This window comes from Zingiber officinale, chromosome 10A, assembly GCF_018446385.1.
Source record: "Zingiber officinale cultivar Zhangliang chromosome 10A, Zo_v1.1, whole genome shotgun sequence".
In the NCBI taxonomy this organism is placed as follows: Eukaryota; Viridiplantae; Streptophyta; class Magnoliopsida; order Zingiberales; family Zingiberaceae; genus Zingiber; species Zingiber officinale.
The window spans coordinates 80,786,102-80,800,101 of NC_056004.1; the positions used below are offsets into that span (position 1 = coordinate 80,786,102).

The 14,000-nt window shown below is 38.9% G+C and overlaps 1 protein-coding gene across 1 annotated transcript; it reads right to left on the bottom strand.

Annotated features, from left to right (window-relative positions):
• Positions 1–10,258: 10,258 nt before the first annotated feature.
• Positions 10,259–12,792, bottom strand: LOC122026091 (lysine histidine transporter 1-like). The gene is made up of 8 exons (XM_042584724.1): positions 12,653–12,792; positions 12,169–12,320; positions 11,710–12,093; positions 11,229–11,622; positions 11,037–11,142; positions 10,840–10,931; positions 10,695–10,763; positions 10,259–10,583 (listed from the first exon to the last, which is right to left on the bottom strand). Exons 1-8 carry the CDS (start codon positions 12,704–12,706, stop codon positions 10,479–10,481), a joined length of 1,356 nt encoding a protein of 451 aa, XP_042440658.1. The 5' UTR covers positions 12,707–12,792; the 3' UTR covers positions 10,259–10,478.
• Positions 12,793–14,000: the final 1,208 nt, after the last annotated feature.

The following is a 14,000-nucleotide window of genomic DNA, read 5'->3' on the forward strand; positions in this document are numbered from 1 at the left end:
TAAACAGATCTGATCACTAACGATATAAATCATCTAAGAATAGATCCTCCAGTGTGAGAGCAACACTCCATCACAAGAAATACCACATATGTGGGAGCAACGCTTTACCAAAAGAAATCCTCAATATGTAGGAGTAACACTCCACTATAAATAATCCGTAATATGAATCTACAAAAAATATGGGAGCAATGCTCCGCTACAAGAAACCCGAAATATGTGGGAGCAACGCTCCACCACAACAAACAATAATATGTGGGAGCTACGCTCCACCACAAACGATCCATAACATGTGTGGAAGCAACGCTCCACCACAAACGATCCATAACATGTGTGGGAGCAACGCTCCACCACAACCAATACATAATTGCCCAAGGCACCTAACTATCCAGCTAGAGACTGCACGAGATCTCTCTACCACAGATCACTGTGGGTAACCTAGGGTATAACAACCTAGTAAGCATATCAAATCCATAGTCAACTCCATCATCATCCTAGTGGGTCGGTCACCCACTAATAGGAGAATTAATTGATAGGATAATACAACCAATGTCATAATATAGACATTTAACATTCTACATTCCACATAAGTAGAATCATCATGATGCTACCAACCATACACCTAACACACGTGCACACACAACATAGGTATGATCAACATAATCCTCTAATTAGTGCACACCCAACATACTCACAATATAGGTGTAAATCAACGTGATGTCTCCAACAATACATACCGAACCCGTGTGCATATATCATCGTAGGTAAAATCAACAATACACCTCAAACAACACTCACATGACATATATCCGTCTATGCTAAGAGTATAATCAACATCAATTTCCAATAAAGCATACTAAACCCAGGTGCACTCACATATCAAACATAAGCAACAATATACCCCAGATACCACACCAAACACCTCTGCTCATATCACAACTCAGATTAAATCGATAAGATATCTCCAATAAACCAACCAGACCACTTGGGTATAATCTACTAGAAACCCACAACAATCATAACTAGAAAAGTATGCACCCAGTACATGCAATTAGACCGTCCATCAAAACGCTCCTACAACCCGTAATAATCGTCTGTACACACTACATAGATATGCAGAATCAGCATATTTAATCCAATCTACCACACAAATCCTATGCCACCTTCTAAGTTATCCAATTAGGTACATACAGTCTAAAATTAAAGTACTCATGGAATAGGATACATCGATCCTCTATCAACTGACCAAGTCGTCAATAGTATATGCTAATTCAACCCTTTCCCACGTTAGTATAAGCTAGGTACTCGATGTGCTCAAGATATCCAACTAAGCACGAATAACCCAAGATTCAAACATCTAAAAGTAAAGTAGGTCAATCCCCTACTGATCGGATCAACAAAACTAATCGGTCATCTACTAACTAATCAAGAATAAATAAAGCCTCTACAAGCATTTAAGGTAAATCGATCACGACTACCCAAGTCAACAAACGTCAATCTATCTTCTACTGACCGATCTAACAAGAGTAAATCAATTATCTACGGATGAAATTAACTAAGATGACCTGGTATACTACTGGCTAGGTCAACATAAAGATATAGATACTATCCACTACCCAGCTAATAAAAGCAGAGGCTGGTATGTGCCTCAATCTGCTAACCAACTAGTAATAACATAAGCTAAAAACTACTTATGTATGATATGATAAATCACCAGAAACTGTAACCCTTAATCTCTATCAAGGTCGATCATCATCAGGTTTTTACCTAATACATAAAATATCTACTATCTCAACTAGACAGGTACTAGTAAAGAGTGATAATACATGTCATAAACTATAATAGTCAACGATGCATACACTAACTAAATAGTAGGATAACAGTATACCAACATACCTCCTATAGCTTGGAGATGTCCTGCTGCTGCCAGGTCCCTAAACCCGAAAAATCACATCGAGAAGACCAAAACAGAAAATCCGAAACACCGGGAAAATAAGACTCGTAAGCCGATCTCTGATACCAAATAAATTGGTATCAGATAAATCTTGAAAATCTAAAACACATTGCAAGTATCGTATACCTGCTCTGATACCACTTAAATTGTCACGCCCCGATGGAGTCTCTGTCCGAAGAAATTTCGGCAGCACCTCCCCTGTACGGGTGACAATCTGAAGCACTTCTACAGGCATAATATACCTCAGCCACATGCTGCTGGAATCATAACAATAAAGGAAAACAAACACCACGCAGTTAATATCAAATTTAGCCTCTGGCTGACACAACCACGCAGTTAAAAGTAAAGCAGCCCAATCGGCTGTACCAAAACCAAAACACAACAAAAACTGACAAAAACCAAATACAACCAAACACAAAACTTCTAGCAGGCTAGGCTTACACAACCAACAACATAACACCCGGGAACAAAATCAGAACACAAATCGAAATACATAAATTTCATATACCAAGATAAAACAACAGAAAGGCAGCGATATGTCTTCTGATGTGACGCGGGGACCAGCAAACAGGATGCTCCAAGCGACACCATAAATAACCTGGTACCTGAAAAAGATAGTGTCCACGGGGGTGAGTTCCACAACTCAGCAAATACCAATAGAGATGCCTAGTAAGATATATCTAACAGCAATAAACATGGAATACAGCTTCCGAATAATATATAGGAAATATACAAAACTGAAAAGTAACCAAGGAAGTTGTACTCACCAGGAACTCCTATCCTGAACTAAAGGGTCATCAAACCGATACGCAGTATGTCTCCTATATGCATGTCAAACAAATGCATCCACCAAAATGCAGCATATAAGTGCAGCAAACACAAACAAATAAAGGCAATCAATGCATGTGATGACCGTGCACTCTAACATCACTGCTCCTGAACAGTGACCGAGTGGACGGAATGCTGTCGGAGTACTCCTGTCCTGTGACCCCAAATCATAAATGGGGGAGCTCAATGCTCTCATCTCCCGGTACACGATGATGGGGAGGACATCTCTGCCGGCTACCACGCTGAGTCACCTGACCAACGGAGCCAAACAGAGTCCACCATCTGCCGGCTACCACACTGCTACACTAAATGCCAGCGGAGCCAAACAGAGTGAAACTGACTGCCGCCTACCACGCTGAGTCATATAACCAACGGAGCCAAACAGCAGAACCGCCACACACCAGCATGATATACCACTAAACCATGAGTGGGGGTGTGTGCAGTACATGAAACTGGCGATGATCTCAACCATAGTGGAGCCGACAATCGCACAGCATGCAATCATGATGCATGTCACTAAGCATAGAAAAACTGATCAACATAACCATATCCATATATATAAAATGAGTACGGTAAAATCGATGGTCACATACCAAGATCTAGAGTACACAGGTCAGATAGAATATCAAAAACCTATGTCCTGAACATAATAAGTATGGAATATCCTGATCAACATAGAAAAATCCATATATACATAATATGGGTACCACAGTATCAATAGGTTAAATCCACGGATCTAGGGTATACAGGTCCTCTATGGTATAATAACCTAGATCCTAAACATATCCCCCTTCCATAGCATATGTACCAACAATATGCACAGATCAAAGCCACAAGATCTAGGTACACGAATCATATATGATATACCAATAGAATACACAATCCAGGCATGGCATAAAAACCTAAGTATCAGATAATTTGGATACACATGCCAGAAACAAAAATATCGAGAGCCTAATCCTAACCTCAGTAAAACATGGTATGTCACTCTAGAAACTAAGATACTCATGGCAATAAGATACTCATGGCAACAAATCACGAGATACAAGCACGGATAAATCATAGGCGATAAATCTAACATGTTATGGATATCAAACAGTGACATACCAAAGGTAAACATGTTCATGGCTTGTAGTTATAAAATACTATGCATATCCAAATGACGATATCATAAAAGATAAGTCAAGAGGTACCCGCCTCAAAATAACAAGATCCAAATCGGTCCCAATTCGCCGTCAAGATGCTCATCTCGCGTCAAAGTCCTGTGGTATCAATGTGTATATTATTTCTTTTATTTAGCTACAATCCAAATAAATGGCTAATTAAAATCCTTAAGGCTAAATTAGGGTAAACCCTAATCAACCTAACCATCCAGTATAATTCACCTACAACCAAAATAATCATACCTAAAACAACATGTATCAAGAACGTGCCAAATCAACCACACTCCAAACCCTTACCTTAGGGTTGCTGGACCAAAGATTTTGCTGGAGACAGAGGTTGCTGCTCAAGCAGGAAACTCCACAAACTGTCCAAGCAAGAATCAAGAACTGAGATCAACCACAGGAATCAAACCTCAACCCTAATTTCCAACATAACCTGAGCACTTTACCTCTTCCTTTACTGCCTGCAACGACCAAGGACCGGACAAGGATGCTGCTGGAATCCCTAGTGCCAGACACTCAAGCCGATAACAAGGTGGCTACTGGCACTCGACGGCTAGCCGACCAGCACTAGATCATAAGGGCGGTGGCGAGCGAAGCACACTGCAAGAGGGCAGTGTCGGAGATAACTAGGGCAGAGTGGGTAGGCGGCGCTGCAAATCTAAGGCACAGTGTTGCTCTGGTCCGTCGGCATCGGCTGTGGCGACCGGAAAACGCAATAGGGCAAGGGAGGCAGCGGCGCTAGGGCACAACCCAATCAACGCTGGCGTTGTTGGACAGCGTCGGCGATCAACTCCCTTGTGGCGTCGGCGGAGATTCTAGGACACAGAGGAGAGGCCGGCGACACTGCGGTGGTCGGCGCTGGGGACTGCAGAGAGGTTAGGCTCGGCGTTGCTCGGCGTCGAAAGTAAGAGAGGAAGAGGAAATCGGGTGGGGAAGAAGGAGGAGGAGGCGTCGGCGCGAGGTGGTTAGGGCACGGTCGCGGCAGGGAAGAAATAGAAGCGTTCGGCGAAAACAAGGAAAAAAGAAAAGAAAAAGAAAATAAATAAGTAAATCCAACTTTTCCTCGCTTAAATGGGGTAGCCTAAACAGGCTTTTCCGGGCCCCATCTTGATCCCCGTTAACTCGTCCATACGAGCTCCGAAAAATTCCCGAAAAATTTCCAAAAATTCCTGAAAATTCCCTTATTAATATTCGCCAATTTCCGATATTTTACATTCTCTAAACAAAACCTAGAAAAGTTTAAATTCTCAAACTCTCCACCATGGTCACTCTGAATTCTATCAATTTTTAGGTTCTTTTCGTTTTCTACCCTCTTGGTAAATTTTATGATTGTTTCTAAAGTTTCCCCCTTATGTTTCAAGAAATAGACCCACGCATATCTAGAGTAATCATCATCTATTACCAAAAAATATTTGTTACCCATCAAAGAAGGTGTTCTATGACAATAAAAAAGATCCAAGTGCAATAATTCTAGTGGTAATGAAGTACTAGTTAAAGTTTTACCTTTATGTGATAACCTTGATTGCTTACCCTCTTGGCATGCATCACACAATTTGTCCTTGATGTACTTGATTTTTGGTAGTCCCTTTACAAGCTCCATCTTGGCTACCTTGGCTATGTTCTTCATGTTGATATGTCCAAGTCTTCTATGCCATAGCCATCCTTTCTCTTCTTTTGATATTAAACACTTAATCGAGGAGTTAAAAACATATGAAAGATCAACATAATATAGATTTGTTTTCCTAAATCCTTTTAACACAACATTTTCAAGAATTTTATGCTTAATTAAGCACTTATCGGGGTGAAACTCTACATTGTATCCGGCATCACACAATTGACTCACACTAAGCAAATTAAACTCCATATTTTTAACCAATAGAACTTTATGAATGGTAATTGTAGATGATACCTCAATTGTAGCTTTACCTATAATCTTGAGCTTTCCACTATTCCCAAATGATATGGTTCCTTTCTTTATATAGTTTATTGTGGAGAATTTACTCACATCACCGGTCATATGTTTTGAGCAACCGCTATCCACAATCCACATACTTGTATCCTTCTTCTCTTCTATCTAAGCAATATAAAACACACAACTCTTTGGTATCCATGCACTTGATTCAGAAATGTCATTCAAATATTTCTTAGGCACTCAAGCTTGTTTTACCTTTCCTTTAAGATTCTTCTTAACTTTGTTTCTAAGTGCATCATTTCTAGTACCATTGATTAGAGACATATATGCAACTTCTTTTTCCTTAGGTCTATATCCTATTCTGGCTTTGTTGTAAATGGCTCTTTGGTCTCTAATGATCATATCTAAATATTTGGATCCATTTGTGAACTTCTCTAGACATGCTCTTAGCACAATCACATCATTCTTCAATTTTTCATTTTCTTCCTTGATCATACTTGACTCACTAGAAGAGCATGCATCATTTCTAATAGACTTAAACTTTCCCTTCAAGGTCATCACCTTAGATTGTGATTTAACAAAGACATTTTTAAGATGAGCAATAGTTTTATATAGAAATTCTACTTTGGGAGATTATTTTACCTCATCATCACTTGATGATGATTCATCACTCGATTCCTCTTCATTTGATGAATCTTCTTCACTTGACACTTCCTCTTGACTTGATTCATCTTTGTTATCTTCAAAATCCATAAATGTCATATGTCGAGTAACATGGCATAGTTCATCTTCATCTGATGAGTCAATGCTTGGTGTATCCCATGTAGCTTGGGCCACCATGGCTTCCTTCTACTTTTTCTCCTTCTTCTTCTCCTTTTCTTCTTTCTTCTTTAATTCCGGACAATTTGGCTTGAGGTGTCCTTTCTTATTACATCCATAACAAATGACATTAGTGTTAACACTTGAACTTTGACTACTTTTACCTTTTGAGGGTTGGAACATTTTCTTCACATCCTTCCTTGTGAATTTCCTTGATCTTCTCATCATCTTCTTAACATAATGCGCCACTTCACTTGCCGACATTTCATCATCACTATCCAATGACTCTTGCTCAGATTCGGATGATGAGGATTCTACTTTCTTTTCTTTCTTCTTTTCTTCTTCTTTCTTCCTACAATGAGAGCTAAATCCTTCTCTTTTGAAAACATGTTAGCTTGTTCATGAAGTTCAAATTCGCAAAATAATTCATCAAGCTTGACTAAAGAAAGATCTCTAGAAACCTTATATGCATCAACCATTGATGCCCATAAGGTGGTTCTAGGAAAGGATTGAAGAACATACCTTACTAGATCCCAATTATCAATTTTCTCACTTATTACATGAAGCCCATTGACTATCTCCTTGATTCTACCATGCATTTAACTTACGGACTCATTGGTCTTCATGGTAAAGGTTTGAAGTTGCCCCAACAAAAGATCTCTCTTAGCCCTCCTTCATTCGCTTGATCCTTCATTAACTCAATGAGCTTTTCCCAAAGCTCTTTGGCGGAATTGAATGGTCCTACTTTGCTCAATTGTTCCTTTAAAAGTTCACATTGTAGGGTTGTTGTAGCCTTTGCATTTGCTTGGGCCTTCTTTTCCATTTCTTTTGTCCAATCCTTAGTTGGAAGAGGTGCTCCCGACCCATCTCTTAGCTTCTCAAATCCATCTACAACACTAAACCAATTTTCAATATCATTCATTAAATAATATTCCATTCTACCTTTCCAATATGCGAAATCGTTTCCATCAAAGAAAGGTGGTCTAGCGGTACTATATCCCTCTTGAAATGCCATCTTGATGCTTCGGTTGACGGTGAGTTCTTCCGATGCAAACCCCGACTCTGATACCAATTGATAGGACCTTTGTGTTTGGATAGAGGGGGGGGAGGGGTGAATAGCCTTTCTTTAATTTTCACCTATAATTTGTTAGTGGAAGCAAATAGGGTAGAATAGAAATAATGAAAAACAAAGAGAATACTGCTAACTCCTTGATTTACTTGGTCTTCACCTCCTTGAGGTGACTAATCCAAGGTACACACCCACACGATTAAGCTTCACTAAGACTTTCTCCTTTTCGAAACAAGAGCAAAGGTGGAGAAACCTTTACACGATTGTCTCTTCCTTTTCTAAAATGAGAGCTGAGCTTTGAAGGAGGAGACTGAAATTCTGGCAGCTTAGGAGCCACTTTGGAGGACTTTTGTTAGCACAGTAGTTCTATATTTTCTTCAAGCTCCAAGAATTGCTTTTATAGTTTTTCCCGACATCAATCGACTAATGTGCACATCAGTCGACTGATGCGCTTCAACGACACTTAAGATTTTGTAAGATTTTCTGCCGTCATACTGCAATGGTCACTTACTAGTCAACTAGTATCGGTACTAGTCGACTGGTACTCAGTTGCAATCCCGCTGTACCCTTTCTATGTGTTTTGTTTACTTGGTACCAGTCGACTGGTGTGGGTACCAATCGACTAGTACCTTATAGTTTTGAGAATCACAGCAGTTTTACAGCTTGAGTTTTACATCACATTTACATACTTAAATTATCTCCTTAGCTCAGACTTTATGCCTCCAAGCATCTTCCATCAACCTTGCGCTCTTAGGATGCTTTCGTCTCCACGACTTCTCATCCTTGCGCTTGCCTTCAAGTGTTATCTTCGTCTTTGTCATGCTAAGTCTCTTTTTGCCAAGAGGCCGCTCCTCCGGGACTTTTCTTGCCAAGTCTTCATACTCGGTCTTTTCTTCATATTTGCGTACTCAATAATTATGTTAGATCACAAATAATGTCTAACTTAAACTTATTTAACCAAACATCAATAATGAGCAATGTCTAGAGCATAATTAATCCAACAGTAGTGAGTACCCTTTTATGATCATGAACCACATATCAATGTTGGATTTAAGGAAACACTCCATCCTCCATTTCCAATAACTCAAGTAATCTCCATTTAATAGTGAAGGACAAATAGTGTTATATCCTTCTTGGTGAGATTTTGACATTTTTACAAGAGGATATAAATAGAAAAAGAATTTCCAAAACTTTATCTTAGGATTATTAATTTGAGATAAAAAATAATGTTATAGGAAAAAAAAAATGAAAAGAAAACTTTTTTCAAAGAATAGAAAAGATTTTAAGAAACTCAAAAATTCATTAAGCTATTAGAGCAAATTAGCTCTGATACCAATTATTGGATCGTAAGAGACGAGAGAGGAGGTGAATCTCATTTGTTTAAAATCTTTTTTTTAAAGTAAATCAAAGTGCAGCAGAATGGGGAGAAGACAAACACAAAAAGACAGTTTCTTTTTACTTGGTTTGTAGTCCAACGACTACTACTCTAAGGCCCGCGATCCTTAATCACTTTCAATGGGCAATCCACTAAATGCTTGAATTGTACAGATATATAAGATGAGTAATTACAATGCAATTACAAATATAAAATATACTGACAATGAAGATTAAATCTTAGGCATAGGTTATCGGATGGCCTCTTGGAACAGTAATAGCAATACTTGCGCACGTAGCAACAATAGAGATGAAATAGTGAGTGTGATCGAAATGAATGAATGAGTTGATTCTCGGCTTGGTCACCGAGTCCTTTTTATAGGCACAGTTCAGTCGACTGATCCATGTTCCATAGATTGAACCTTCCGGTCGACTAATCCCGTCTACTGAACCCCATGTCATTCCTTCTTTTCTCTGATTTGACCCTTTGGATCTTGTAAATCATGTTATTTTGTCGATTGATCACGCTAATCCATCGACGAAATCTAGAATTTCCTTTCCGCCGTTGATTCGATATGATGTATGTCGTTATCATATTTAGATCGATCGACTGAACCAAGTTATCTGTCGACTGATAAGGAATGTAATACCATTTTTGAGATTGATAAGGCTTTAGCCTAGGGGCTGACAATGTTGAAAAGGAGTTGCAATTTGAATTTGCGGTGAGAGAAAGAAAGAACGTGTGAGAGGGAGGAAGGTAGCCCGAGAGTTTTTTTTTTATTAGCTCTCTCGAGAATAATCCGGAGGTATAAAATTTTTGGCTATGCCATTATCGATAGCCGTGTGAGGTGTATTCGTAGTTATGAAATGTACCACGAGTAGAGAAAAATTAGGCTATGACTTTTACAAAGTTACTTTCTGCCAGATTTAAATGGATTAAAAATATTAAAAATAATTCACACATATCAATCTGCCTATTAAGTAAATAGAAAAAAAAATAATTTACTCTTTTTCAAAAAGTAAAAAAAAAGAAAAATTTTCAGATTCAAAAAAAGAAAAGTTTTCAAGATGACTTTTTTTATAATTTTTATTGTCGTCCTCCTGAATAAACCGTGACTTATATTTAAGAGTAAAAGATGGTACCATAAGTAATATACATTCATTGTACAACAACTCGCACTCCAGACACTTGGAATGCTACAACCTTTTCGCTCGATCAATAATTTAATCAATTGCCCATTTGTTGACATCACACAATGCACTTAATTTCACTATGTACCTCTTACGTTTTCCTTGGTATTTAATTTGCCTCGCTATGAATCCCCACCCAACTCGTTCCCAAGTCAACACCGGCCTTTCTCATTGGTAGAACTTGTATTGCTTGTCTATTATGTTTCCGATGATGTCTCGCAATGCACCAATAGGAGCCAAGATCATCAGCAGGACCCCAAGAATTATGCAGATCTAATTAAGAAGGAAAAAAACAAAAAAACAAAACAAATTCATATTCATATTCAGGTTCGTTAATTCTGACAGAGATGATATGCAAGGAAGAGATGTTCTTGACTTGCTTACCCAATTAGTGATCCAAGATAAGCTAAACCTTCTGGGTTTGTAAATAGCAAGCCACATGATGCAAGGAAGCTGGAATCATAATGGCAATATCAAATGGTTTGTTACAATGTGGTGGCAATGTAAGGTAAGTGTTTGGAGCACTCACGAAGTATGTGGTCGGGGCGAACGCGAATCCGCCGAAGAAAGAGAGTAGTCCGCCGAAGAAGGGGAAGGTTATGCCGACGAACATGGTGAATGCTGCATGGTAGTTCACAGTCCAAGGAATTTAGTTCTCTGCTCCACGATTTACTGAATCGAATCGTTAAAGTGCGATTGAGGAAATTAATGGAGGGAGAGGCTTACCGACATAAGCACTTCGTGTTATCAGGCGAAGAGTTAGACCAGGAGGAAAGCGAAGCCTTTTGACCAGCACCGTCTCCATCATGTCGAACACAGGCATCGCGTAGATCTGCAGAATCAAGGATAATTAATTTGGAATGATGATCGATTATATATATTCAGGGGAAATAATTTATATATATATAAATCATATACCTGGTAGCTTCCGATCACGTGAACGACGACCATCATGTTGGCCATGGCAATTAGCCAGTGCGGTCTGCTTAGAGAGACCAGGATGTTGTCCTCGACTCCGTTGCCGAAGGCCCAGTAGCCGACGAAAGCCACGGGGAAGTAGCAGAGGGCGACGACGATGTAGGCGACGATCACGCCCTTCCACATCGGCTTCTTGGAAGGCTTCTCGGGAGTGGAAGGAATGGTGGCTTGGATTTCCAGCACCACGTTGTGGCCGGCGTACGCGAAGGCCACATCTCCCAGCGCCGCCAGGAACCTCATCACAGTCCTTTCTTGTGTATCAGATTTGTAACCGTATTCCACATGCTCCTGCTTCCCCTTGTCCACCGAAGCCACCCATGCAATGGTAGAATAACTAGAATGGATCGAGCAAGGAATTAGTAGTCAGTCCTTTTGTTTTTTGATCGATCAAGATCGTGAAGTAATTTTATCGAGTACGTACCTGAAAGACATAACAGCGGCGGCCAGAGATATCCCAGAAATAGAGTTGAAGTTGGGAAGCTGCGAGAGGACAAAGTGCACAGAGGCGAAGATCATGATGAAAAAGGTGAGCTTGATCTGCTTGCAGTCAGAGCAGACGACGTCGTGGAACTTCTTGAGGGATCTGCCGCCGGTGACCATGTAGACGATGCAGACGCCGACTTCCACAATCAGCTGCTGGGGAACGACGATGTAAAGGCCAAGCTTCTCGCCGAAAGCATATTGTCCCAACTCGTGGTACCGATCGAATCGCTTCCCGGGAACCATCTCGTGCATCTCCACCATTTGCCACAGGGTGTACAGGGTCACGATCCATGAAATGACCATCACGGCGATCCCAGGCCCCCTGCGATATGATCCTCAATTTGAGAAGAAAAGGAGTAGGGAAAATTAAAAAATCAATCATCAACTGCGTTTGTACCATCCGAGTTCGGACATGGCGTAAGGCAAACTGAGGACGCCAGCTCCGACCATGGCGGTGACATTGTGGAAGGCGGAGTACCACCACTTGGCGTTGCGGGAGGATGTGATGGGAAGCCAGTCGTCGATCGCCTTCTCCTTCTCTTTTTCGCTCTGCGATTGACCAGAAACCATTTGATTTATGAAACCAATCTCTCAATCTCAGCTCCCAATTCAACAACAGATTAATTATATTTATTCGATCTTAAACAAACTTAACTAAAAATTTGTTTTATATTCTCGAAAATTGATGTCTATCCTTTTGACACCGAGCTAGATAAACCTAATGTAATCAAACTAATTAATTGCGTCTGCAAATCCTTCTCTGCCAATGAATTCAAGTGTTCTTGATGTAAATAAAATTGATATTACTGATGATACTATAAGATGCGAAGGAAGCTACTGTACTGATAAATTTACAAAGTAGAAATATAGACTCCTGTTACCTGATTTTGTCTACTGTCGTAGTTCTCAGGGGGTGATAGACCTTGAGTTTCCATGCTGAGCCTTTTCTATCTTCTTCCTGGAAGGAAAGATTTCCCAAAGGAAAAGGATGACTACCTGTACTCCGGAGACACAGCAATATGCATGGAAAGAATGAAGAGGAGAGGGATATGCATTAGAGGAAGAGAAAGGGATGCATTAAATAAACTTTTCTGGTAGGTTTCTCCGAGAAGTTCAGAAGAAACAGCTTGACATTCAACATTCTGTGAAATTTGATAGGTTTGACTTAAACAAATCTATAAGGACTAATTGCCATGGATCTCAAGGTAAGCAACAAAAAAGTCGATGATGAAAAACTATTGACATAGGAACAAATAGAATGATCTACCATCTACCACCTCAACATGGAAGACCTTAGAGGAAGAAGAACCAATATCAAAGTTGAGTAGTTATGAAAGTATTATTACACTCCGTTGAATTTTACAACTTTAATAATTTAAGGTATAACTAAAAATAAAGGTTGTATAATATGTTTTGAATGCAAGGAAAAATGAACACTATAAAATTCAATTTCTACTTGCAAACAAGTAAAAAAAGAAAAGGAAATATCAATTTCTATTTGCAAAAAAGTAAAAAAAGAAAAGGAAATACCAAATGTAAGAAGAAAAGAAGGACGGAACTTAGAAACTGATACCTCTTCGAGCACCCAATGGAAGATCAAAGGAAAAAAAAAGATTTGTGAGAGCTAGGAATGCCCACAAAAGGGAACAAGATTTAATTTGTATAAATCTATGTGTGATTTTTCTAGTTAATTGGGAAAATCTCGTAAGTTAATAAACACTTATATAGCAAAATAGGAAAGTTAAAAACAAAATTATCTTGTCACACTTGCCTGGTAAGTTTGAAAAACAAAAAATTGTTTGAAAAACATCCACAAAAAATTTAGTATGCAGGAAGGTACGTAGACAACTAGCTATTATAGGAATGGTTTGGGTCGCAAACCAATACAAAGCATATACAATGTCTTTCCAATACAATGAAGGATCCGATATCCGATCTAAATGGAGAAGGAAATAGAGAAATTACCGATATCCTACCCAAATACTCTATTATATATATATATAAAGGAAAATTTTATTTTTCCAAAACTAAGTAACTATTTTTGTTAATGTTAAGAGTAAGCTATATAAATATTTAATTTATTTTTTAATTATATATATATATTTTTAATATGATATTAATTTAATATGTTTTTATTGAATGATGATAATGGGATGGAAAAAATAAAAATTATTAGTATAGAAGATATTTAATTCTTTAATAGGTATGATCATGAGAATGGATATCCCA